Here is a 27,348-nt window from a genome sequence, read left to right as displayed (position 1 = left end):
GTCTTTCAAAAATAAAAACCAAATGCCTTTGATTTATTATGTTTTAAAATGCAGAAAGAAAAGCATTTTCCTTCCCATTATTTCCTGAGAAAGACCCCCTTTGACCCCTCCTGAGGCCTGCATGACGCCCCTGGTTTATGTGTAAACTGCTCTGGTGCTGTTGGAGGATTTATTGCTCTTTGAGAGATAAAGTATCAAATCATGTAGATTCATCAAGTCAAAACCTGGCAGATCGAAAGTCAGTTTTATTTATCCTCCACAACTCATCGATCAAACTTCTTAGGAAATGATGGATTTCCTCCGAAATCTATCCTTCCCGAGTGTGTGGGCGTTTATTTTGTTTGGACTCGTCAGGAAGATTTTCTCGATTATTACTCTCTGCTGTGGACTGTTGTATTTCAGCTGTGTAACAGTTATATAATACCTGTTAAAGCCGTCCTGTCTTGGCCGAGGTTCAGTTTCAGTTTGAGGAATGCTGCTCCTGACTTGTTGCCATGTAGGTCTCTGTGCATGCGTGTTTCCCGCACACTGTTTGCAGAGTAGGCGAGAGTTTGCAGAGTCATGTCGGTGGAGAAACCCCCCTTTTCCTGAGCCAGGACTGGTTACACATTCATGTGGTTTCTGTACGGAGTTAAACAGCTGTTTTGGTAAGTATATCTGAACATTTACAATTGTTAAAGTATAGTTTCACGATCTAAATGGACGCGCCCTGTGAAAAAAAAAATCAGAGAAATATTCAAACATGGTTGTCGTCAGCAGAACTCGTGACATTTGTTATGTTACTCCTTACAATTTCGCCATGATAGCAGCATTTCTGTTCACAGTATGCTAACATATCCGGATGTTTAAAATACTGTCGACCATTCAGTTTATTCCCTCCGTAGTTCACTTAGTAAAGGTAAACTTTGTCTCGTTGTCCTTGTGCGTACTTAACATAGAGAGCTAAGTGTCAAATGGAGCTACTGTGTGGTTGTTAGACACGGTTTAAGCTGCTTTCAGTCATCTGTTTTCATGAAAAACAAGCCTATGAATAATCGTCACGCAAAGGTCGATTAACCGTTAAAATATTTGGGGCGTAAATCTTTTTTCTTCAAAATTAGCTTATCGTTTACAGGAATATGATGCTTTGCCCCCTTCGTATGCAGACCACGGAGGGTTCTTGTTCTTTCGAGTGTCAGAAACGACACTTTGGCTAAGAACTGTGGGAAGTAGCTTCATTTTCAGGCTGTTTTCTGGCATTTTATAGTCAAATTATAAATCTGTCAATCGAGAAGGTCGTCATGTTTAAAATACTCTTGCAGCTCCCTGAAATAAAGCTTAAACTATCGTTCTTAATTTTATAGTTTTGCATTGGTTTGTTTGTATTGTATTTAAAACTTTATTTTGAAAGGACTCTAAGTTACTGGTCATTTTAGGTTTACCAGACATTTTAGGTTCAAAATGAAAGTATAACCTCCACAAGAAACTGCCTGTCTTATACTAAAACTTTAGGAAAGCTGTTGTTGGTTTAAAAATATTAATCAGAAACCTTTTAATACTTTATGGTTGCTTGTGACATTTTTTATTAAGACATTTTATTATGACTGAGGGTTGTTAAAATTTTTGATACCGCTTGTTTCAAAAAGATACAGTCTGTTATTTTATTAATAGTGCATTCAGACTGTATTCAGATCCCCTTCTTTTTTACAGTTTTGCTTTGCTGAAAACAACCCCCACAGCATGATGCTGCCACCACCATGCTTCAGTGTTGGAATGGTAATGGGCAGCTGATGAATGGCTCTGGGTTACCTCTGGACATAACACTTAGAATTAAGGCCAAACAGTTCAATTTTGGTTTCAACAGCCCAGAATCTTGTTTCTCACAGTCTGAGGGTGAAGCAGAACTTTATCATTATACCCTTGACCTTAAAAAGCATACTGTCTAGACTTGGGGAGGAAGCTGGAGCACCTGGAGAGAACCCACACATGCACAGGGAGAATCTCCAAGGCTCTGTCCAACCTTCCTGCTATCCCACAGTATTAAATATATTTTAATTATAATTGATTACTGGTCGTTTATATATCGATTCAGAATCTTCCCCCTTCACATCATGATGCATCTAAGAAATGATTTTTCCCACCTCTACTAATCATTGCACCACTGTGCAGGCCTTAAAAGCACCATAGCTTTTCATAAACTGCTTATAATTGATATGACAGGCATGTCCAACAATCCAGCAAAACTCTGGGCAAACTCCCGCACATTGTACGAAAAGTTGCAAATGTTTGTTAGCAGTTTAGACTGTATGGGGGAATTTTCCTGCAATTTCTTTTTCTAATTTAACAAAAGAAATTGTCCAATTTTTTGTTCCTAGAACATATATTTTTGTTGCCTTTGGATCAGAATAGGTATCAATATGGTTTGATTTGCACTGGTATCATAAGTCATAGGTTTAAAATTCTGTTTTGGTGACATCCCTAGCATGTGGTTAACTAGTCCTTCCAATTTTATAATGTAAACATGATAAATTGTTGTTAAATGTCTGCTGTCAGCATTTCATGGGTCAGTGAGTCTGGACCATGTGCTTCCAAATGTTGCGGGGTGTTGTTTTCTGCTGTTTCAGGCAGATTTACCAATATCAACGCAGCAATATGGTTTAAAATCTCCATAGTATGGGTTGCTCACAGTGGATAAAGTGTCCACTGTTATGTAATTAAAAACACACTGTCATGGTTTACCTCTGACCCCACTCAGCCAAAAGATGAAGGCGCAGCAGACCTTGAGTCACTGCTGTTACAAAACTTGACTGACGACGTGTGGTCACGACTGCTCAGCTGTTTCACTCGACCTTTTTTAAAGGTTAATCACGGACATCTTTGCTCTCATACACCGTTCTGTGGATTTTCCTATGCTCAGGTTTATGCTGGCTGCTTTAACTGATAGGATATCCAGTGCTGCACTCTCCTGAGACCATCTGCCAACAGTAACAGTCTGTAAATGGTTAACTCTCCCTCTTTATGCCTCTGGTGTTTCTTCTTATAAATCTGCTGTAAACTCAGACCGCCATGGAAACCAAAGAGACCTGATGCCAAAACCATCAGTCAAAACGACTCTGTGTTTATTTTGAGTTTCTAAAATGTCAAATTTAATCTGATGAACAACACATTGTTGAAATTATTCAACGGCTGAATCAAGGAGTTATTTTACTGAGGAAAAACCCCTTAATCCTTTAATCTGGTCTTCTTTTGTTAATCCCTAGTCACTCTTTCAGAAAAAATTTGGTTCAACTATAAAATTCTATTAACTTACGTTGTCACTTGTTTTTGTATTCCATACCAGGCTTTGTAATGATTAATTATTTTATTTGAAAAAAAAAACAAAAACAAAAAAAAAAACGATAGCTTGAAAATGCTTTCAAATATACAGTGCCATAACTCCTTCAGAGTAGTCACAGGTGTCTTGGTGGCCTCTCTCATGTGCCATATTCGTTCCATTTAACTAAACTATATGGGGGGGATGTTCTATGCCTTGAAATATTTTTTGTATCAATCCCCTGACTTATACATTTCAATAACCGGTTCTCTGAGTTGCTCTTATGTTCTTATGTCTTCATGGTGCAATGGTAGCCAGGAATACTGATCAACCAGTGACTGGACCTTCCAGACACAGCTGCTAGCTGTAATTCAAAGCTCAAAATTCTGTCCTCAGTAATACTTTAATGTTTAAGGAAAGAATGTTAAAAAACCCTTACACTGAGGTAGAGCTGTTGGTTCTAACTCTTCATACCTGTGTGTACATTCTGCTGATATTTACAGCCAGTTTTAAAGCTGTGCTGTTAGTGATGTAATGCTGATTTTATCATGCTTTCTTAACTCTTGACAACCATCATTTTCGTACAGTTTTAGTTTTCAGTAGATAGCTTAAATGGCATTTGTAGAAGACCCTCTTGAAATCAATAATGTGGTCAAAACCAGTGTTAGTGTTTACAGAGATCCAGAGCAATGCTTCCTACAGTATGCACGCTCTGCTCCATGTGTTTACATGGTTATTCACTGTTACCCCTCAAAGCCTGGTCAGGAGAGCATTGCAGGCTTATATATCAAAACACAATGGTCCTTTATGGAAAACTGACTGGCTCTACTACGTTAATAAGTCAGACTTCCTTTCTTGCTCTCCCTCCTTAGTGTTTCATAAGCTTAATCTACAGCACTTTCCTCCTCTTTTCATTGTTTTTCTCTACATCAAATTCTCTTCTGCTTCTCTTTCCCTCCTTTTTCCTTCTCTCACACTTGAAGTCATATGACTTGCTGCAGGGTAAGAGGTGAGGGAGCTCGAGGTTGAACAGATTTGATTGTGCAACTCTGCAAAGCCTGTGGACTAAACTGCCTAAACCTTTTTGTGGTTTCCTTAAGAGACACAGAATTTTAGTGAAAACACTATAAGACAGAAGCTGGCATAAAGGTAGGGCGCATTCTGGTTCTAAAATGAAAACCAAACCAGCAGCTGTTTTCAGACTTGTCTGAGTATTTTCTATCGCTAACAGGATCCAATTTTTTTCCTCTAAAAATAAATTCATTGCTATCAATTCTGAGTGTTTTCGACAGATAAATGTAGTGTAGCGAACAGAAAACATTCCCTATCTTAGAGTGATTTGTTCTGCTTTTATCGAAGATGGTGAGTGACACAGTGGAATACAGAGATTTCGTATTTGCTGGTTTGTGGTTTTTGCCACTAATTATATCTGCTCAGTACCCTGTTAACTGTTAAAGTACAAAGAAGAAATTAAGACAGGTTTGTTGTATTTGTGATCTTGGTAACTCTATTCAGTCACCTGTTATAGAATTTAAATTTAAATTGTTTCTTTTGGATGGTTTTGGTACGCTTGACTTCAAAGTCTGGCTCAGCATGAACACAAGGGTACCATACTTGAGCACCAGGCCGGAGTCGGCTTACAGAGGTCGTCTCATGTAGTATTCATTTGTACTCAGGCAGAATGTGAAAGCAACAGTGCTAAGTCATAGCACTGAGAAGTAATGAGAAGCGGTTCACTGGGTCTGTCCAGATTTAAAGTCACTAGTTGTAAAAATTTGCATCGGTTTCAGTTCCATAACTTCTTAATTTCTGTTTTATGCCTCCATGCCAGCGACAGGCGGGCTAGAGGCATTATGTACAGATATACAAAGAGTATGGTCCAGATCTGCCCTCTTATTAAAGTGTCTTGAAACAACATTGGTTATGGACCTCATGTCCATCCTTCCTTTCCAGGTAATTCTTGTGAATTTGATATCTCAAGAACACTGTCAGGTATTTTCACCAAACTTTGCAATAAGGATCATCTGGCTCAAGGATAAACCGGTTAGATCTTGGAGTTATAGGTTAATCGGCATCATGTTTAGCCCTTTATTTTAACATGCCCCTTCTAAGCTGTCCCTTTGGCATAATAGCCTCAACACTCCTTGGAAGGCTTTCTACAAGATTTTGGAGTGTTTCTATGGGAATTTAAGGCCAGGCACTGATGCACTGAACTGCGTTCCAGTTCATCTCAAAGTTAGTCGACTAAACACATCAAACCATGTCTTTATAGTCCCTGCTCAGGCACTGGGGCACAATCATGCTGGAACAGAAAAGGAGCCTTCCCCAAAATGTTGCCACACAGTTGGATGCATAGCATTGTCCAAAATGTCTTGCTATGCTGAAGTATTAACGTTGGCCTGCACTGGAAATAGGGGGCCTCAACCAGATCCTGAAAAACAGCACCATTATCCCTCCTCTACCAAACTTCACAGTTGGCACAATGGAGTCAGGCAGGTAACATTTTCCCAGCACCCACCAAACCCAGACTCACCTATCTGACCGCCAAACAGAGAAGTGGGATTCGTCACTCCACAGAAGTTGTTTACACTTCTCCACAGTCAAGTGTTGGTGTGTGCTTTGCACAACTCCATCTGATGCTTGTCTTGGACTTGGTGATGTGGGGCTTGCATGAAGCTGCTCGGCCATGGAAACCCGTTCCATGAAGCTTTCGCTGCAAAGTTTTTTGCTTACATTGGTGACATCTACGCACCATGTGCCTTAGCAATTGTTGACCCCACTCTGTGATTTTATGCGGTCTTCCACTTCTTGGCTGAGTTGCTGTTGTTCTTTAACGCTTCCACTTATCACTTACAGTTGGCTGTGGAATAACCAGCAGGGACTGTATTTCATGGACTGTCTTATTGCAGAGGTGGCATCCATCATAGTACCACGCTTGAAGTCACTGAGCTCTTCAGGACGACCTGTTTTGTATCATAAAAGTTTGTAAATGGAGACTGCTTGACTAGGTGCTTGACTTTATACACCTGTGGCAGCGGGTCTGATTCGAATGCCTGAATTCAACAATTAATAGGTGTGGCCAAATACTTTTGTCTGTATTGTATACATTTGCATGATCTTATTATTACTGTTCTCAAGAGTTAGCCAGTATCTCATTCATTTATACTCTGTATTCTAACAATGTAGAAAACATTATACTTGTACCAAGGGGCTTATTACTCGATAGAATCTAAAGAGACTCTTAATTAGCTCTTTATTTGAGACAGGTGCACAATTTAAAGCTATATAAAGTAATTATACAAAATTGCAGGCAGTGTATTGTCCACATTTGTCTCATTAGGATGATAAAGATCCTTCAGTAAAACTGTCAGAATCACACCTTAATTCTCTTCTATCTTTTCTTTACTTACATTTAGTAACTCAAGGATGGCTGAAGATTAATTTAGAGATACAGTCCTCCAGGAACCCTGAGATAAGAGGTGTTTGAAAAGCTCTCGCTCACTGTTTTGTCTTCTTTCATATCAGTGCACTGCAATTGAATCAGTGGCACGTTGCTGTCATTTGCATTTGTACTTAAGTGAGGACAGACGGTCAGACTGGTTCCAGATAAGTTTCAAATGATCTGGATGATGACACCTGGCTGCTTTGTCATGAGAGGGAGTGGTTTTAATGTAGGCACAAAAGATAAGTGTGAGCATAGAAGTGAGTGAGATTGAACAAGACAGCGTCTTAGTCAGGTAGGAGTTCATTCATAACTTTTGTTACTTGAAATATTTCAAGAGTGTGTTCTATGTTTTTATCAGCCAGCTACTGTCCCTGTTTTCTTCTGTGAATCAAACTGTGAGGGTGTCTTGAATTGGACTTTGTTTTGAAGAGATTTTCGAAGTAATGAATGAAATTAAAGAACTTTAAGTATGAAAGTCGTGCCTTAAAGCTTGTTGTTGAAGGGAAAAAGCACTCTTTTATGCCCTGTAAATTGAGAATATAAATGCATTATTTTAATTCTTAAATACATTGAAAACAGACAAATCCTTAACTGGATCTTTTGTCCTTTTTAGCCAAGCAATTAAACTGAAGAAACTGCCATAAGATTCTAAATCAAATCTCAAATAAACATTTAGTAAAATACGGGGTAGTGCCAGTATCCAAAACTACGCCTGGTGGTTGTACCTCTGCAAGGTATACAATTGCTAGACAGTGAAGGTATAGAAGTGGGGCAAGAAGGGCCAGAAGGGATTTTTGACCTTCAGCTTATACCTCTAAAACGTTTTAAGATCTACTTTGAGTCAGAGTGAATATATGGGTAAAGTCGGAAGAAAATCTATAAAAAGATTTCTGAGATATTGCATTCTCTAGCAAGGGATAAACATGAGATCAAACGACCTTGGTCCTTGAGTCGAATCAGTCCTTGAATTGTTGAGATTATGTTCCAAGTTAAGGTCGAATATGAGGCCCAAGGACCTTGAGGTCTAAAGTCGTTGAGGATTGAGGTCTGGGCTTTTACTCCACTCCAAAACAAATTCCTTGTTGTCTTTAAACCATTTCTTTGTAGCTGTAGCTGTATGCTTCAGGTCATTGTCTTCCTGGAAAATAAATCTTCTCCCACGCTGTAGTTCTCTTGCAGACTGAGTAGTATTGTCTTCCAGGATATTCTGATATTTTTGGGCATTCATTTTACCTCTCTACCTTTACAAGCCCTCCAGGGTCGGCTGCTGTGAAGCATCCCCATAGCATGTTGATGCCACCACCAAGCTTTTACAGTACGGGCGTGTTTGTGGTGATGTGCAGTGTTTGGTGTTCTCCAAATATAGCATCTTGTCCTATGGCTTTAAAACACCACTTTGGTCTCATCAGATAAAATAACTTTCTTCCACTTGATGATGGAGTCTCCCACATGTTTTTTGGCAATCTATTCCCTCCCATAAAGCTTTGACTGGTGAAGAACCTGGGTGACAGTTGTGCAGAGTCTCTCCCATCTCAGCTGCCGAAGCCTTTAACTCCTTCAGAGTTAGGGCTGCATGTTGACTTAACTGCTGTGTGATGACCCATTTTGCTTGAAGTCAGCTAGTCACTCATCAAGAGGTTAGGCATTTAAAAAGCCTAATGTGTAGTTCCTTTTTGATTTATCTAAGATGTCTGACACTGTAAACCACCGTTTACTGGTAAATGTGCTTCATCACATTGACATGTTAAACCAAGCAGCATCATGGTTTGCCAACTATTTGATTGGCAATGTGTTCAGATGACTGGATCAACAGCTGTCAACAGTCTGTGTTATAACTTGTTAAATACCTCATATTATATTAAGCAGATGACACCATTATTTTTTGTTGTTAATACATTTTGCAGGTGTTTTAGTTTTTAATCTGCTTAAGGTGTTTTTCAGTTTTGTCTTCAGAAACCTAACTTGGTCTTGAATGCTGATAAAACCAAACTCATGGTCAATACAAATTTAAATACAAGTAAGATGCCCAGGAACATCAGTTTTAACTACAAAAGGCTGACCTATTAAGCTAGTCTCAGAACTATAAATATCTCTCTTTTCTTGGTGATCTGAGCGATAATTAGGTTTTTAAATGGTGTTTTAAAGGTGACCTTAGGTCTAAATGGATTAAATTAAGGCTAAATAAATGTCAAATGAAACAATGGACACCAAAAAGATGGCAGGTAAGGCATATAATGTGCCAATCTAGAAATCTAGTGACATTGCATCAGGTTTTGTTTAGTAAATTCAATGTTATATTCCATATGAACCTTTTGTTGTTTGCACTCACACCAAAAATGTTTATAAGCTGCCTGTTGTTAGGAGTATATGGATTATGATTGGCCAAATATATATATTTTGGTTATTCTAAACTATTTCCTTCTCCTGTAGAGTCATTCATGATTTAATCAATGACTAGTCAGAATCGACTCGACTTTTATCACATGAAAGTCAACTTTATGTCATAGAACCCCTTCTTCAGGGTAGTCTTAGGTGTCTTGGTGGACTCTCTCAATAGTCTCCTTCTTGCATGGTCACTCAGTTTGTGAGGATGGTCTGATCTAGGCAGATTTACACATGTGCCATATTCCTTCCATTTCTTGATGATGGCTTTAACTGAACTCAGTGCCTTGGAATTCCTCTGACTTATCCTTTTCAATAACTTTTCTCTGAGTTGCTTGGAGTGTTCCTTTGTCTTTACGGTGTAATGGTAACTAGGATTACTGATTAACTAGGGTTAGCCCTGACCTTCCAGACACAGTTGTCTTTACACTACAATCACTTGAGACACATTCACTGCAATCAGGTAATCCCCGTTTCACTAATTGTGAGACGAATAAAACCAATTGTCTGGACCTCTGTTGAATTAAATATGTCAAGTGATTGAATATTTATGCAGTCACTTATTTTACCATTTATATGTTTGTTTAGGCTAATTAACATTACTTTGTAGAAACCTGTTTTCACTTTGATATCAAATATGTTGTTTTTGTAATATTCTTGTCAAAAAAGCCAAATTATATTGACTATGATTGATTTACAAAATCAATCATGGGGGCTATTTTAAGAAAATCTCAAAGCATTCTTGAGATATTGCACAGAAGCATGGAAAGGAACATTTTATTGCTAACTAATCCACCAAAGAGCATACTCTGAATTTTGTAGCTTTTCCTTGTCAAGTTCCAGAGCATCCACAGTGTTAACACTTCAAACATCAGTTTCCAAAGAGATCAAATCCAGTAAGAAATGATGCCAGTTTCCAGATTAAGCACTTTTTAATAGTATACAGGCTGTTCTTAGAAGCTTGACATTTTTTGTCAAAGTTGTTTTTATGTACAGTGTTGATTCATTGTCTTTAGATCAGCACGTGGATGAATTGGCAGCTCTTACACAAATCTTTAGAGAAAGCCCTGGGTGAAAGCTGCAGCACAAAGACAATTGACTGAATGTGTCTTTTCATTTTTAGATGCAAGGAAGTGAAACTTGACTGTCACACCCCCGCATTTACACACTCAAAGGGGAAAAAATGACATGATCCCATGATTCTTTCGTAACCACTTAAAGTCTCACAAGTGCATTAACTAAATCTCTTTCATTTTCTTTTTTTGCAGGGGAAGCATCAGGAAGGATGGGGTTAAAGAAATTCCTGTCAGGATACAATGCATTGTGCAGTTACACACATTTGCCAACAACTTCCTCTTTTGCTGTGGCACACTTAAGTGCTGACAAATCTTTGAAATTTCATAATGGATTACTTTCAGAACCTGGAGACCTGTGAACAGTGGACACTCATGGTTTGAATCTTGCTTTGGGAACTAACTAATCCTGATTCAAAGGCATGACGGCAGCCATGTTGGAGCCTGAATCTGTGGATGGGGAACGAGTCAACGAGGTATTTTATCAACTGTATTTGTTCAGAAAGACTGATGAGCTGAACATTTCTGATGTAGTGACGGGCTTTTTTCCTGGACTATTTACTCTGCCTGCTGCCTGTGGATGGGCTCAAGGAAGGATTGTACTATTACCCTGTTTCTATCTGTAAATCCTTTAACAATGTTTTTTGTTTATTAAATTTATTTCCGCCAAATTTGAGGCAAAATGGAGGAACTAAGGGCATGTGCTCCCAGGAGCTTTTACAGCAATGACTTAAAGACCAAAGGATATTTCTCACTTTAAACCTTTACTCCAATGGGATAAGAAGTAAACACATACTGAACTAAAGAAGACTAAATCTAAACAGGTTTGTCAGAAAAGATACTGGAGTCCTTCTTTACCTCTCCCCAAGGATGCATTGCCCGATGAGGAAGAAACGTCTCACACGTGACTCTGATTTCTCAGCTATTGCTGTTCCCTCCATGCATGGGTCAGGGTATCTTGACTACACGGTTGAGACCCACGCTTCCAGATCGCTCAAAGTGATGGAGGAGTTCAGGCAGCAGGAGATGCTGTGTGATCTGGTGCTACATGTGACGTACAAGGACAGGACAGTCGACTTCAAGGTGAGAGACCATTAAGACAAAAATGAGGTAAAATAGAACAGTAGAAGACAAATGCATAATGAATAAATGAAATAAAGGTATGGGATTATGAAGAAGTAAGCTCATTACTTTACCTGCATAGTTAACCAGTGTTTTGAAGCTGGTTGTGTCTACAAAATGACATTCATTCTTATACACACTGTAATACAAAAGTCCCTAAACATTATACAGTAAATTTCTCTTAAATCTTACATCAATAAGAAATTTTTGGCAAATCTCTCAAGCTGAATGGAACATTGATACTAAGTTTAGATTGCAAACTTTGTAAAAATTAATTTGCTAACTGAAATGTTTAAAAAAAAGTCACAATGTGCATTATTATTTTCATATACACTGGTTTTTTCAGCTTTGTTATTCTGTTAGCTTCAATGAAAAAGTTAGCTGATTAAAGGAAATGTTCAGTATGTCAGGCGAGGTCAGTGTGCTGCTGAAAACATCCCCACAGCTTGATGCTGCCACCATCATGCTTCACTGTTGGGCCAGTACTGGTTTCCTTCAAACATAAAATTCTGAACTGGGGCCAAACAGTTCAATCTTGGTTTAATCAGACCAGACAATCTTGTTTCTCAGAGGTCTGAGATTCCTTCAGTTGCTTTTTTTTTGCAAACTCCTAGCAGGCTTTTGTATGTTTTGCACTGAGTAGAGGCTTCCATCTTGCTACTCTGCCATAAAGCCCAAATCAGTGGAGGGCTGCAGTGATGGTTGTCCTTCTGGAACTTTGTCCCAGAAATCCGGCCTGGGGATCCTTTCACATATGTCTCTCCCCCGCTCTTTCATCCCCGTGTATGACTCTATCCACTGTCCTTCTTTCTAGATAAAGGCAGAAAAAGACAAAAAAATATATCGATTATAGACTTGGCATTTATCTCAAGCTGAGCAGAGCAGAGTGGTGCTTCTGGCATGAGCCAGAGACAGATGGCAATATGTGCTGTGGAAACAAAAACATTAACTAGAAAGGGTGCTGTTTGCATCAGAGTGTGCAGTGTGGATGAAAAGCTGTACAGATGGACCAGTGTCAGAGTATTAACTTTTATCACTCTATGGCAAATTAGGGGTGCTGTTTATTATTCTGAGTAACATGAATGCAGTGTTTCTCGATCATCAAATGCATTTTATTCCAGGTGCATAAGGTGGTCCTTGCCGCCTGCAGCCCCTACTTCAGAGCCATGTTCACCAGCAGCTTCAAAGAGTGTCGGGCCTCCGAGGTCACCCTCCGCGACGTCTGCCCCCAGGTGGTGGGAAGACTTATTGACTTTGCATACACAGGCAACATCACTGTTGGAGAAAAGTGTGTGCTGCATGTTCTTTTGGCTGCTATGAGGTAAACACAGTATTTAAACAGCAGAATATTTGGCAGGAATTATAAGCCAGAGTCCCTGAAAAAAGCTAAAACTGAAGTTCAGACACAACTTGTTTTCTTTACATCTCTTCCCCTTCTTTTCTTTCTTTTAAAGGTATCAGATGGAGGATGTTGCCAAGGCATGTTGTGATTTCCTCATTAAGCATTTGGAGCCTGCTAATGTCATCGGCATTTCCCGCTTTGCTGAGGAGATCGGCTGCACTGAGCTGCACCAGAAGTGTCGAGAGTACATCAATACACACTTCAATGAGGTGAGGTGCAAACACAGAGTAGGTCATGTCAGCAAGACTTGGGTAATTTTGTGTGATAGAAAAGAAACACTGAACAAGTGGAGGGGTCTATTCAGTGAGAAATAGAATGCTTCAGTGCTGCACATGCTTAAAGCTTTTCAGAGGCTTTTTCTGTAGAAATTCCTGGGAGTACGTGTGTAAAATAAAGCTATATTTCCATGTCAGGAAAAGAAAGAAATAACAGATAATGTGGAGCCCAGCCTTATTGTTATCATATTGTGCTGATTTTTGAATGATCAGATTCTTTGTAATATCTTCTTCAGTGGTTCTTGGCAGCTGTTCTTTTTAAAGATGATGCCCAGATTTTCTGACTGCAAAAAATCTACACCCCAACGTATCCACATGGCAAAAGCAAAACATCTCTGTGCTGGTTTCTAGAAGACGAGGAAGATAGACAATGCTCCGCAAGTTATGTCTTCTCCTCTAAATCACTAAAAAACTTTCTGATTGCAATTTTGATTGGAAAGCTGAAGAGAGACAGGATTGTGGGGAAGAAAGCGTGAGGTAGACATGAAGCAAAGGGCCATGGCCGTGACTCACCAAAAGATATACTACAGCTAATATAGACACTATATGGTCAAAAGTATTTGGCCACACCTGTTGATTATTGAGTTCAGGTGTTTCAATCAGTCCCTTTGCCACAGGTGGATAAAATGAAGCTTCTAGCCATGCAGTCTTTATTTGCAAATATCTGTGATCCAAAATGGGTTGTTCTGAAGAGCTCAGAGACTTCAAGGGTGGTACTGTGATGAATGCCACCTTTGCAATATGACTGTTTGTGAATGCTAGATATTCCACAATTAACTGTAGGCTATATTTTTAGAAAATAAAAGAACTTAGGAACAACAGCAACTCAGCCATGCAGCAGAAGACCACATAAAATCACAGAGTGGGGTCAATGACTGCTAAGGCACATGGTGCGTAAAAGTCACCAATGCGCCACTGATTCCATAGCTGAAACGTTTGGAACTTCCACTGGCATTAATGTAGGCACAAAAACAGTGCGATGGGAGCTTTGTGGAAAGAGTTTCCATGGCCAAGCAGCTGTATGCCTTTACCAAGTCCAGTGCAAAGTGTTGGATGAAGTGGTGTAAAGCACATCGACACTGGACTGTGGATTAATGAAAATATGTTCTGTGGAGTGACGAATCACTCTTCACTGTTTGGCAGTCAGATGGATGAGTCTGGATTTGATGGATATTAGGAGAATTTTACCTTCCTAACTGCACTGTGCCAACTGTGAAGTATTGGGCTGTTCTTCAGGGTTTAGTCTAGCTGCCTTATCTCCAGTGAAGGCCAGTCTTAATGCTTCAGCATGCTAAGACATTTTGGATAATGCTATGCTTTCAACTTTGTGTAAACAGTTTGGGGAAGGCCCTTTTCAATTCCAACATGACTGTGCCGCAGTGCACAAAGCAAGGACTACAAAGACATGGTTTAATGAGTTTGGTGTGGAGGAACTTGACTGGCTCGCACAGAGCCCCGACAGTAACCCCATCGAGCACCTTTGAGATGAAATGGGATGAAGATGCAAGCCAGGCCTTCTCGTCCAACATCAGTGCCTGACCTCATAAATGCTCCACAGAATGAATGGGCACATATTCCCCCAGAAACATGCCGATGTCTTGTGGAAAGGTGGAATTCAGGACGAGTGAAGGCTGTTTTAGCTGCAAAAGCTGGGGCAACTCCATATTAGAACACCTTTATGTGACCATGCTGGTGTTTTTTTTTTTTTTTTGTCCCAGGTGACAAAAGAGGATGAGTTCTTCAGCCTCTCGCACTGCCAGCTTCTGGAGCTCATCAGTCAGGACAGTCTCAAGGTGCTCTGTGAGACAGAGGTGAGTGAGACTAAAAAAGCATTTCTAAGAGGAATTTAAGAGATTTTTAATCATAGTATTAAAAAAGTACAACTTTAATATAATCAACGAAAGAGGGTAGTATAGAAATGGACGGTCAAAATTTGTCTTGTGAAGATGGGTTCTGGATTTTTAAATGACAAAGTGCTCATGGGTCCACCAATCAAGGCATATCAGAGACAGAACTTGATCAACAAAAATGATACAAATTACTCATAATCACACTGAATCACACTGTTTTGACTGCATTCCTCCATGTTAGGTGTATAAGGCTTGTACAGAGTGGGTCCGCCATGACACTGAGGGTCGAGCTCAGTACCTTCATGCCCTCCTGAATGCTGTTCACATTTATGCTCTGCCTCCAAAGTTCCTAAAGAATCAGCTCCTGTCCTGCCCCATCCTCAGCAAGGTGAAACTGTCTGTCTTTATGTTAACAGAAATGAAAGATCAGATGACTCTGAAACAGATAAGGATTTATTAACATCATAACTATTTTTTTGCCCTTTCTCCTAACTCCAGGCCAATTCCTGTAAGGACTTCCTGTCTAAAATCTTCCAGGATATGACTCTGAGGAAACTCCCTCCTGCTCCAAACCGAGGAACTCAACTCATCTACGTAGCTGGCGGGTAATTGTTAGTCTTATCAACGACGCATTAATTACAAACAATACTTCTGAACAAATTTTATGGGACCTGTTTCTGATACTGATTATCTGTGAGGGATAATGAAATGGACACCAGTGGCTTTACTGCTTTATTTATATGCATGTGAATGAGTGAGCTGCATTCACAGCACCGACAACAATACACAGCTAAAGAAATGTATGCAACTAGCATGGTTTTTGTGCCAAACGACTGACATTCATTGTTCTAGTTTTTTGTGCAACTTCATTTCCAAAAAAGTTAGGGTGCTGTGTAAAATGTAAATCAAAACGGAATACAATGATTTTCAAATCCCATAAACCAACAGTTTATTCACAATAGAATACGAACAACATCTCAGATGCTAAGACTGAGACATTTTACTATTTCATGACAATACTAGCTCATGTTTCATTTGATACCAGCAACACATCTTAAAAAAGTAGGGGCAGGGCCATCTTTTGACAACAGTCTGTAAACGTCTGGAGAGTGAGGAGACGAGTTGCGGTAGTTTTGGGAGAGGAAAGTTGTCCCATTCTTGTCTGATGTAGGATGAAAGGTCTGGACTGAAGGCCTGCCTTTTGTGCACATGAACTCTTCTGCTGTGAAGCCATGCTGTTGTGATCGATGTGGTATATAGTTAAGGAGATCTCACAGGACATCCATAGAAGTGATGGGAGTAATTGTTGTTTAAAATCTCTGTCTACTTCTCAGCACTGAGAGTGCCTTTCCAGATATTTAAGCTGCCCACTGTGACTGATAACAAACTGGATGGTTCCTCTCCTCTTTCGTCTGCAGGATACAGTGAGGTTTCTTAAAGTAATTTTAAATTTGATTCATCTGGGCACAGAACAGTTTTCCATTTCGCCTCAGTCCATCATAAATGAACTTTGGCATGTCTTACGCTTTAACTTGCATTTATGGATGGCACGGCCAATTGTGTTGACAGACAGTGATTTCAGTACAGAGTCATGACTGTTTTTAATGCAGTGCTGCCTGGGGGCCCAAAGACCTTTGCCCTTGTCCCTTGTATAAGATTACTCCAGATTCTCTGACTCTTTTGATGATATTAAGTACTGTAGATGTTTGGATATTCAATGTCTTTGTAATTTGAGGATTAGCAACATTTTTCTGTAATTCTTCCACAATTTTATGATGCAGTTTTTCACAGATTGGTGAACGTCTTTCCCATCTTTACCGCCCATTGGTAGTTAACCTTATTAGTTGCAAAATGCTCATCCAGCTGTATTTTTATTTGTTCCAATCACTTTTCCAGCCTTTTGTTGGCCCTACTTTTTTGAGACTAGTTGCTGCCATCACATTCAAACTGAGCAAATATTTTTCATTAAATGGTAAAATGTCTGAGTTTAAACATCTGACATGCTGTTTTTGTTCTGTTGTGAGTAAAATATTGGGCAATCATTTCATTCTGTTTTCATATTTTAAACAGCGCCCCAACTTTTTTGGAATTGAGATTGTATATAAGGTGGAAGGAGAGTAAAAGAAATGACAACAGAAGTTTGAAAAAAGGGAAACACAAACAACAGTTTTTCAGTGATGACAGCTGCAGTACTGGAGTAGAGGTATGGGAAATCAGTTTCTTTACAACACAGACAGGAAGTTAAGAGGGAGCACCTGAGGATAAAATTCCCTAAGTCTCTCCAGTGCCTACACCTCAGCCTGCACTATTCATTTAAGATAGGAGGTGCTCCTGTTTCAACAAGTAGTATTCTATCCTGTTAATAAGTCTAAATGTTAGACCCTCCAGTGCAGCCAGTCTACCTGAAAGGGTATAGAAGAGATTTACAGATGGGGCCTTCCATTCTGACAAAGCTGTGTAATTTTCTGCTTCAGTCAGAGCATGATTGGCAGAGTTCCCCAGAATAAAAAGTCTCAGATGGTGTGGTATGTTCTCAAAAACATGCGCCAAAATTTTGTGAATTTAGGATCAAAGTCTCTTTTAAGGGTAGCTCTATATTTGTGCTAGCTTCCCTCTGTATATCCTTGATGGATTTCAATTGGCCTTTTGAAAAAGTCTGGTTTTAAGTTTTTTGAATTCTTCTGCTATGGTTTCTACATGGCCTTCTGGGTCAGTCTTAAAGGATATTAGCCTTTGTCAAAGGATTTTGCAAGCATTGCTATAAGACCTTATGTCCTTTGCCAACAATCGCCATTATTTATAAAAGGAAGAAATTCCAAGCAACGCCTATATACAAAGAAAGTCTGAGCCTGCCACCCAGTGGCTGCAAGGAGGTCAAGCACCGTCTTTCTAACAAATATGCCCTGCTTTCTGAGAGAGCTCCTGTTTTTAAGTCCTGTGTTTAGAGTGGCATCCTTGTTGTCAATATCTTACCTGTCAGTAAGCAAAAAAGGCATTTTATCCAGTCTTTCAATATACGAACTTCTATTTTGAGTCTGAATAAATGAAGTTGTGCTACATTAGTGATTTTGTTGTGAAACTTTACCTAGACATGCCACCAACATTTAATTACCCAATTTTCCCGTGAGAAAGAGCCACTTTTCAATTGTTTTCCTGAGATCATGATAAAAGCACAAAACTGAAGTATAAAAAGCTTAACCTCATTGCTGTGGGCAGTGACAGTACAGCATGTTGGGCTCTGGCTTATCACAGTGATCATTATTTTGCTTCATTTTCTAGATCGTCATAAAGTTTCCAGCAATCACAAGAAAACCAGTTTAATTATCTTGATATAATTAGATAAATTAAGATAAATTAAAGTGAAAAACCTGCACTTTAATCTGAAGAAATTTAAAGAAATAAGTTGATCATTACAGGAAAATCTGTGTTGTTATCTCGGGATCATGAGATAAGCTCAAGGCTTCTGTAATTTAGAGCTATCTGATGGTTGTGTAACTGTTTTTCAGGTAGGAGGAATTTGCGACTTTAAGAAGCAGCCTCATGAATTACAACCCCAATTCAAAAAAAGCTAGGGCGCTAAGGAAATAATAAAAACAAAATGGAATGATTTGCAAATCTCATAACCTCAAATTTTATTCACAGTAGAACATAAACAACATAGTATATTTCACCATTTTGCTGAGAATATTAGCTCATTTTGAATTTGATGCCAGCAACACATCTAAAAAAGGAGGGACAGGGCCATGTTTACCATTGTGTAGCATCCCCTCTTCTTTAAACAACAGTCTAGAGTTATGGGAGAGGAATGCTGTCCCATTCTCATCTGCTGTAGGATTCTCTCTTCTCAACAGTCTTGGGTCTTTTTTGCTGATTTTTCTTCTTTTATTGCTGCAAATGTTTTCTATTGGTGAAAGGTCTGGACTGCAGGCAGGCCAGTTCAACACCTGGACTCTTATACTGTGAAGCCAGGCTGTTGTGATGGATGTGGTATGTGGTTTAGCATTGCCTTGCTGAAATATGCAAGACCTTCCCTGAAAGGGACGTTGCCTGGATGGGAGCTGTTGCTATAAAACCTCTAGATACTTTTCAGCCTTTCCAGATGTGTAAGCTGCCCACGCCATATGCCGCCCCATGCAACCCCATACCATCAGAGTATGTGCCAGGATAACAAGCTGGATGGTCCCCCTCCTCTCCAGTCCAAGATTTCCAAAAAAACTTTCAAATTTTGATTAATCTTTTTTTTTTATTTAAAGGTTTATTTTTGGGCATTTTGTGTCTTTATTTGACAGAGGAGAGGACAGTGGACAGAGCCAGAAACAGGGAAGAGAGCGGGGAGAGACACGCGGCAAAGGGCCCCAGGCCGGACTCGAACCAGGGCCGCCCGCGCACACAGGGCGCGCACCCCATCCATTCTGCCACCTGTGCCCCAAATTTTGATTAATCTGACCACAGAACAGTTTTCCATTTTGCCTCAGTTCATTTTAAATGAACTTAAGTCCAGAAAAAATTTATCACAGATTGTTGAACCTCTGCCCATCTTTACTTCTGAGAGCTTCTGCCTCTTTTAAATGCTCCTTTTATACCCAGTCATGTTACTGACCTGTTGCCAATCAACCAAATAATAGCAAAATGTTCCTCCAGCTCTTTTTCATTAGTATCACTTACTTTTCCAGCCTTTTGTTGACTTTCCCTACTATTTTGAGCTGTGTTGCTGCCATCAAACTCAAAGCGGACTGATATTTTTGATGAAATGGTAAAATGTCATATAAAAGCAAAAATTGTGATGCAAAGTTTTTCTGACATAGTGGGAAAGAAGTTTTCAGTTTCACATGAACACATTTGTGCTGCTTAATTTCAAGCCCCACCATCAGCACATTACTCTGGAAGCTTTTTCCTCACTGTGCTCTCTGTATGTGCTCAAAGAATGCATGTAAAATCAAGTGAACATTAAGTGTAACATACTAACTATGCATATCTCTGCAGATACCAGCAGCATTCACTGGCCTCCATGGAGGCGTATGATCCCAGGAGGAATGTGTGGCTGAGACTGGCTGACATGGGGACTCCATGCAGCGGTCTGGGAGCGTGTGCGCTCTTTGGACTGCTCTACACTGTAAGTGGCATCGTCATATAACAAGCAAAATGTCATTATTATGGTTCTGATTGGCACTAAAAGACTTAATAATCCACCATGACAGCACATTCCTGTCTAATTTTACATTTGATGTTGTAATCATTTTACCCACTTTCCTTTTCTCACTCGTCTGCCTCTGCCTGTCAGTCCTGGATGGACTAATGTTTGTGTTGAGACATTTAAGAGATCAACATAATCTCTGCTCTAATCCACCGTTTTCTGTAAATCCAGGTTGGAGGCAGGAACCTGTCGCTTCAAACCAACACTGAGTCGAGTTCCCTGTGCTGCTACAACCCCATGACCAACCAGTGGAGCCAGCGAGCCTCCCTCAACATCCCCAGGAACAGGGTGGGTGTGGGCGTGGTGGACAGCTGCATTTACGCCGTCGGAGGCTCTCAGGGCTCAACGCATCACAACACGGTGGAGAGGTGAGACCCCACTGAGGTGTGTGTGTGTGTGTGAAGATTCCTTTACTCAACCAGGCACTCAAGAAGTAATTTGGTTTTAATGACATTTCATTCATGGCGATAAATGTTGCGAGTGCGGCTTTCCTCCGTGCTTTTACCTGAGTGTTGGCATGCATAACGGCACAAGAGGGTTGGAATGAAAAGCTGCCATTCAACCTAAAGAGCAGTCAAGAAGTTCGTAGGTATTCCTCTTAACATAATTAGACGACAACACACACTCTTTTAAAACATGTTGAAACACACTTCCAAAGAATGTCTACGACTTGGGAATGCTTTTCATCCACTGCTGTCAGGGAGGAGTTTTATTTTAAGTGGTTTTTAAATCTGTTTAAATCAGTTAAAAACTGCTTTTTTAGTTCAACTCAGAATCCTTCAAATCCTTTTTTTTAAATGTAAGGGTATGGATTCCCAAAACGATGCTATTCACACGAGCATTGTTGTTTGAACTGATCAGGGCTACTCAGAAGTCTTTTCATGAGAAGCTGCTAAATATAATGAATGCAGATAAAAGTACAGAAATGGAAATTCAACGTGAAACACATCAAAGCAGATTAGAGATGTTTACAGTAACAATGGTTGGCAGGAGTGGCTCCAGAGGATTCTTCCCTGATTAATCCAAGCAACATGTAAGAGATTCAACAGGAAGCTACAACTCCTGTACTGTAAGCGTAGTTTTTCTGATGGAGGAATGGCTAATTTTGGGGCTTTAACATGCTCAAAAACTCACCAAACTTTATAGAAAATTGTCCCCCAGTGGAGGTTTTTTCATTTTGGTGGATTTGTGCAAGTCCATCAAGCAGGGGCCTCACAGAGGCCCCAAACGTGAAATAGGGGACTGGGTAAGAGCTAAAGGCATGGAGATCGGTACACGTATGTATCATGATAAGATGGGGAAAAAAGTCTCTTGGGGCCATCCTCTAAAATGTACAGAAAGTGCACTACAAATAGCTGAAGGTCACATTTTGGCATTTTGGGGTTTCATATTTTAACAAACTAGCCAGACAGATTTTGTCTGACTCCAGATTTTTTTTATCATACTAGATAACCTGGAGATCTAGTTGTGCATATTGGGAGTTCCCACCATAGGGTAGGGCTGTGACCAGAGCTCAAATTTAAATCGCTTTTTTGTACATTTTTCAGAGTGAAAATACACCAGTAATGCCTTATAATTTTTTAATGCTTACGTCAATCATCCTGAATACTTTCATACATACATACATACATACATCAGTTTCATTACTTTGTCACACCGCCCCCTTCTGGCAATTGAACATTCCTGCATCTGATTTTTGGATGTTCTTTTTAAAAGTTAAGCACACCTGCACACCATTCAGCCTAGGCTTATAATTTTTGGTCTGTATGTGTGTCATCATAAGGCCTACAAAAATGCCTCTTTGACCCATGCCCAAATGTGAACAGGAAGTCATATGGCAGGCTGTGAGAGGCCTTCAGTGCTTCTTGCAGCCCTAGTTACATCCAGAGCTCCGACCTCAGTCAGTATTGTCCCTATTGAAATTGCTTGAATTATTGTGAATTCTAATTCTGTCTCCTTTTTGCTGGTAACAGCCTGCAGTGGTTTGTTGTAGTTTTCATCAAGTCTCAGACTCATCTCCTGAGAAATCCCAGCCCATTCGTCTTTGGCCAATCTCTCAAGCTCCTCCAGATTTGAAGGTCTTCTGGCATGGACCTTGGTCTTCAGTTAACTCCACAGATTCTCAAAGGATTCCAGTCAGGGCTTTGGTCAGGCCTGTCAATAACGCTCACTTTTGTCCTCTAGAGGTAGTTCTTCTCAGGAGCCACGTATGTTTTGTTGGAAGACAAAGCGATGACTCAGACCCGGTTTTGCTGCTGAATGCTTGAGGTTTTCCTTCACAATCCTCACGTATCCTTTCTTCATGATTCCCAGTGCCAGATGCACTGAAGCATCCCCACAGCGTGTTCAGTATGAAGAATCTTTCTCCAGGTTGTCCTTAGCATACTTCAGTCTGGTTTGAAAGTGTCTGTTTTGCAGAAGTGGAGTTTTTCTTGGTCCATTCCTATGCAGGGGTTTAGTAATTGTCTTATTTGAGTCTACAGTTCCTGACTTGGCAAAATCCTTCACTAGTCTCTTGTCAGCTGTTCTGGGGTCTTTAGACACATTTCTCACTGGTTTTCTTTCCAGTCTTTGAAATATTTCTCTTCTTACCTCTGCCAGGCTTGTTCTGTCCTGTCTGGGTCTCTTTGAATTTCTTGATGATTCTTCTCCAGTTCTTGACATTTGGAAACGCTGTGAAAGCTTTGTATCTACTCCTGCTTTGTTAGCATTAACAATTATTTACCTCAAGTCTAAAGTGATTTCTTTGTTTTTTGCCATGATGCTTTATTCAGTGACAGCTTAAACCCTTACTAACGTTTTTATACTGTGTGTAAACTGGAACATAACCTCAGTTTTAACCTGATTTTGCAAGCTTTACTAAGTGGAAGCACATCATTGCACATCAGTGGTTTGTGCCATGGCTCAACAAAAAGATCATTTCTAAAGGGAGCTAATAGTTTTGACAAAGTAAAATAATTTAAGCATCCAAAATAAAACTACGATGTTTGAAAAAGCTGTGTTAAAAAATCCTTTCCCTTTTAAATAGCACTTGGGAAATACTTCAATAATGTTCATAGGGGAGCTAATAATTTTGTCCTCATCTGTAAAATCACCTTTGAGTAGTCTCCTAACTCAGTTCAGTGTCCACGCAGTGATCCATGGAGAGACTTTCATTAGTGAGTTTTTTAAGGGCACTCTGCCAGTGTTTAGGGGCTGGTTATGTAATATCAGACACATTCTTATCAGCAGTTTACACCTCGACTCAAGAGCATCTTAATTATTAACCAGTCTAATAACACCTTATCTAACCGGTTATTAGTTTCTTGTATTAAAGGAGTAATTTCCTTTTTTGGGGGGGGAATTTGCTTCCTAGGGTTAGTTGGGAAGATTTATAACACCCTGTCAGTAAAACATGGCTTTTATTTTGAGTACTGCTACTTTGTTCCTTTTTTATTTGACTTTATTTTATCACATTTGTATGTCTTTAATGTTTGATATTTTAAATGGAGCCAACCTGAAAAGTATTTTACCCTCATTTGTTTGAGGGGAAAATAGACATCTTTGATCTTGAAGTAGTAGTCTGCCTGGCTTAGCATGTTAAGGCCAAACAACTGGGCTGTGTCCATCCAAAATATATAAACACGATGGTCAGGCCTTTTTTTCAATCTCTGAAATTCCCTCAAATCATACTGGGAAAGTACAGAAGTGTAAGAAATTTAAGATTTTTATTAAATTTAAAAATAGATTCACATGCAGGCTTCCATTATTGTTCAGCGCACTCTGAGTAGTGGGAGTATCCCTGACCTAGGACTTAAATAGTTGAAGCTTATTGGTCAGATTTTGCCTATAGTAATTTTTGTAAAATAGAAGTTAATCCCTTTAAGTTATTATGAATTACTTGATAATATAAGTCAGAAAGTCAGACCAATGGCAGTGCAAAGTTGAATAAAAAACCCTGCCATATTTTTTATTTTTTTCCATAAAAATAATAATTTATTTTAATCTAAAGCTTGATTAATAGTACAACACAAATCCCAAAAAGTTCGGCCGCTGTATAAAAAGTACATAAAAACAGAATTCAATGATTTTCAAATCTCATAAACCCATATTTTATTCACAACAGAACATAAACAAAATATCAGGTGTTGAAACTGAAACATTTCATTATTTTATATTAGCTAATTTTGAATTTGATGGCGTCAACGCATCTCAAAAAAGTAGGGACAGAGCTGTGATTACCATTGTGTAGCATCCCCTCTTTTAACAACAATCTGTCTGCTCTGACATTGTCAAAATTAGATGTACATGTATTTTCTACATCATGATGAGAAACGTAATGCACAGTGGGGAATTATACAAGGGTATTATAATAAGAATATAATATGATAAGGGTCAGCCTAATACTGTAGATAAAAAATAAAGAGGATCCATTCATTTCTGAGAAAAAAATTCAAATTTCTGAGATCATAAAGTTTTACATTTACAAAAAAATCATGATCAGAATTTCTGAATTTAAAGTTTTAAAGCTGTAAATTTTTTGACATTGTAAATCCAACAATTTCAAGTTTTTAAAGCCAGACATTTAAAATTATGAAGTGGTATATCTTCAAGAAACCAAACTGAAAACAGTGGTTGGATAACTCCAGTTTTCAGAAATGTCTCCTCTTAGTCCATATGAGAATGATGCTTTGATTCTGGGCTAAAATCGCAAGGTTTCCTTGTTTCTTAATCCAAGTACAAAGCATCATCTGATTAGGTTCTCACCTGCGGCACTTGTGCGTTAAAAACAGTTTTATCTGACCTGAGTTTCTTCCACCCAATCGGCTATTTAATACACTAGAATCTCAAAAATTGTAAGTTTTGGTGCATGGAAATGTATGGCTTTTAAGTTACAAATGTCAAGGTTATTTTCTCATAAATTTATGACTTTTTTAACATGAAAACCTGGAAGTTTTTCTAGAAAATCAACAGATCCTCTTTTAATTTTTAGAGTGGCCCTTGTTTACTGTATAAGAGTAGGAGGGCCTCAAGGGAAAAAGGTTGGAAACCACAGCCTTGGACATTTATAACTTGATTTTGTCAGTATAACAATTGAAAAGTTCACATTTTGAGTGTATAGAGAATTTAACATCACAGTCGTGGACTTTCATCTTCTGGTTTGCTCTCAGCGGTGTAATGACCTCTTTGGCTTCAAATAAAGCTTGTCAATAGTTGCCAAACATGGTTGACAGCTTATCCTAATCCACTTAAAGTTGACCAGCTGGTGTAGATTGAGAAGGTTGCTCACACAGCCCTCCAAATCCTGTAGAGTTTGCAGCATGCATACTCAGGGGTTTGATTATTTTATCTGACAAATATAAATTATCGTAGGATGTATCAGCAGATTATCACTAAATACATGTTTTTTTATCAAATAATTATTTTCTGATCTACAGGTGGGACCCTGAGTCTAATCGCTGGTCTTTTGTGTGCCCGATGTCTGTGGCTCGTCTGGGTGCTGGCGTGGCAGCGTGTGGGGGCGCTCTGTATGTGGTGGGGGGGTATGACGGGCAAAACCGCTGGAACACAGCTGAGAAATACCAGCCTGACACTAACACCTGGCAACAGCTGGCACCAATGAGCACGATACGCAGTGGACTAGGTGAGTGTTTATGTACACTGCCAAGAAACAGTTCCTAAGGGTTTGTTTTACCTTCCTAGCAGACTTAAGAAGATACATGGTATTTAAAATTATGTAGCATTTGGCAAGTTATGTATTATTTTAATCCTCAGACAGAGTCAGGACGGCTGTTTTTAGTCTTTATGCTAAACTAATTTACTGCTTGTTCCAGTAACATGTCCTGTGAACTCACCCCACATTTGTCTTTGCAGGACTAGTGTGTGTGAACTCATACCTGTATGCAGTAGGGGGTTATGATGGGCAGAACCAGCTGTGTACCGTGGAGCGTTACAACATAGCCAGGAACCAGTGGGAGCCCAGGGCCTCCATGCAGTCCTGTCGCAGTGCACATGGAGTCACCGTCCATCAGGGGCGCATCTTTGTCCTCGGTCAGTTACTTTACTTAAACATATGAAGGCTCAAGAGGAAAGTGAATAAGAAGATGAAAAATGCAATTCAGAAGCTCAAACAGCTTATTTGCTAGGGTTTACAGAAGCCTGAAAAGGGCATGCAGTCATTAAATCAATTTCATTCTGTGATAACGATTACATTTCCGTCATTTCTCAAGCTCTTGAGAAATCAACTTGTTAATATTTGACAACATAACCTGAGTAAATATAAAATTCAGTTTTTTTCAATTGTGACCATTTAATGAGGGAAAAAGCCATGGAGGAACCTGAGGTATGTAGAATGAGATAAAAAGAAGACCTGTGAGGATCTGGACTAGATGCTGATATACTGAATGGAGGTGGCTGGGGTGGGGGAGGGTTGCAGCGTCCACACTGGAACAACTGGCTGAAAATGAAAGAGAGAATGACGAGAATGTGCATGATGATTGGTTGAACGAGATTGTGAGAGAATTAGTGAATCACTTTGTCTTTCTATTTGTAAATAGATAAATTGTTCAAACAAGGAGTGATCTTCTTTAATTGTTTATCACAATATCAGTTCTCTAATCATTTCTGTAAACTGTCTATGTGTCTGTCCAGGAGGTTTTAACCAGCATGGCTTCCTGTCCAGCATTGAGTGCTACTGTCCCGAGAGGAATGAGTGGACGCTTGTCACAGACATGCCAGTTGGACGCAGCGGCATGGGCGTCGCCGTCACCATGGAGCCTTGTCCCGGCAGCCTGCCAGAACAAGAGTATGAGGAAGACGAAGCCACGTAGGAAGCTCAAATCTCAAGGGTTGAATGCGGCGTAAGTGTTGCCGCTTTTCAACACAGGTTTATGTGCATTAGAAGAAATATCCCAACATGAATTCCACAGTTTTACACCCTAATGGATCTTATTTGTAGCGCACCAACAGTGTATTTGGACATAATGAAGAGGAAAAGATAGTATTGAGGAGAGAGTGATCCCAAAGACTGGAAGGCCTCACAACGAAAACGGTGCTATCGCTGTTATCTCACAAACTGGTACTATTTAAGAGAATAATTTTATTCAACAGCTGTTTGTGATCTTTCAGTGTTCAGTTTTTTAAAATTAAATTACACATTAAACTTCGAAAGGCCTTCATTTTCCTAAATCCTTAATCCTCCTGTGATGTACCTCTACCTCTGTCTGTCAAAACGAGCACTTTTCTAATGCATTATCTTTGTTTTGCGCAAATGTTTTACTCGAAACTGTCATTTTTGTTGTGTAAATTTAATTGATTTTTTTTTTTGTGTGCAC

At 39.5% G+C, this 27,348-nt stretch overlaps 1 protein-coding gene across 1 annotated transcript; it reads left to right on the top strand.

Annotated features, from left to right (window-relative positions):
- The first annotated feature begins 411 nt into the window (after positions 1-411).
- Positions 412-27,348, top strand: keap1a (kelch-like ECH-associated protein 1a). The gene is made up of 12 exons (XM_041813069.1): positions 412-647; positions 10,388-11,275; positions 12,436-12,635; positions 12,769-12,925; positions 14,710-14,802; positions 15,083-15,229; positions 15,340-15,446; positions 19,825-19,954; positions 20,207-20,403; positions 25,453-25,658; positions 25,889-26,065; positions 26,666-27,348. The coding sequence occupies exons 2-12, from the start codon at positions 11,063-11,065 to the stop codon at positions 26,842-26,844; spliced, it is 1,806 nt and encodes a 601-aa protein (XP_041669003.1). The 5' UTR covers positions 412-647; positions 10,388-11,062; the 3' UTR covers positions 26,845-27,348.

This window comes from Cheilinus undulatus, linkage group 18 (genome assembly GCF_018320785.1).
Source record: "Cheilinus undulatus linkage group 18, ASM1832078v1, whole genome shotgun sequence".
NCBI classification, from domain to species: domain Eukaryota; kingdom Metazoa; phylum Chordata; class Actinopteri; order Labriformes; family Labridae; genus Cheilinus; species Cheilinus undulatus.
This window is presented reverse-complemented; position numbering and strand designations above follow the sequence as displayed.

Excerpts from the sequence above, each read along its gene's own strand:
- keap1a (XM_041813069.1), top strand. The coding sequence starts at position 11,063 with ATGCATTGCCCGATGAGGAAGAAACGTCTCACACGTGACTCTGATTTC. Across the intron at positions 12,926-14,709 it reads TCAATACACACTTCAATGAG|GTGACAAAAGAGGATGAGTT; the intron begins GTGAGGTGCAAA and ends TTTTTGTCCCAG. Across the intron at positions 15,230-15,339 it reads CCTGCCCCATCCTCAGCAAG|GCCAATTCCTGTAAGGACTT; the intron begins GTGAAACTGTCT and ends TCCTAACTCCAG.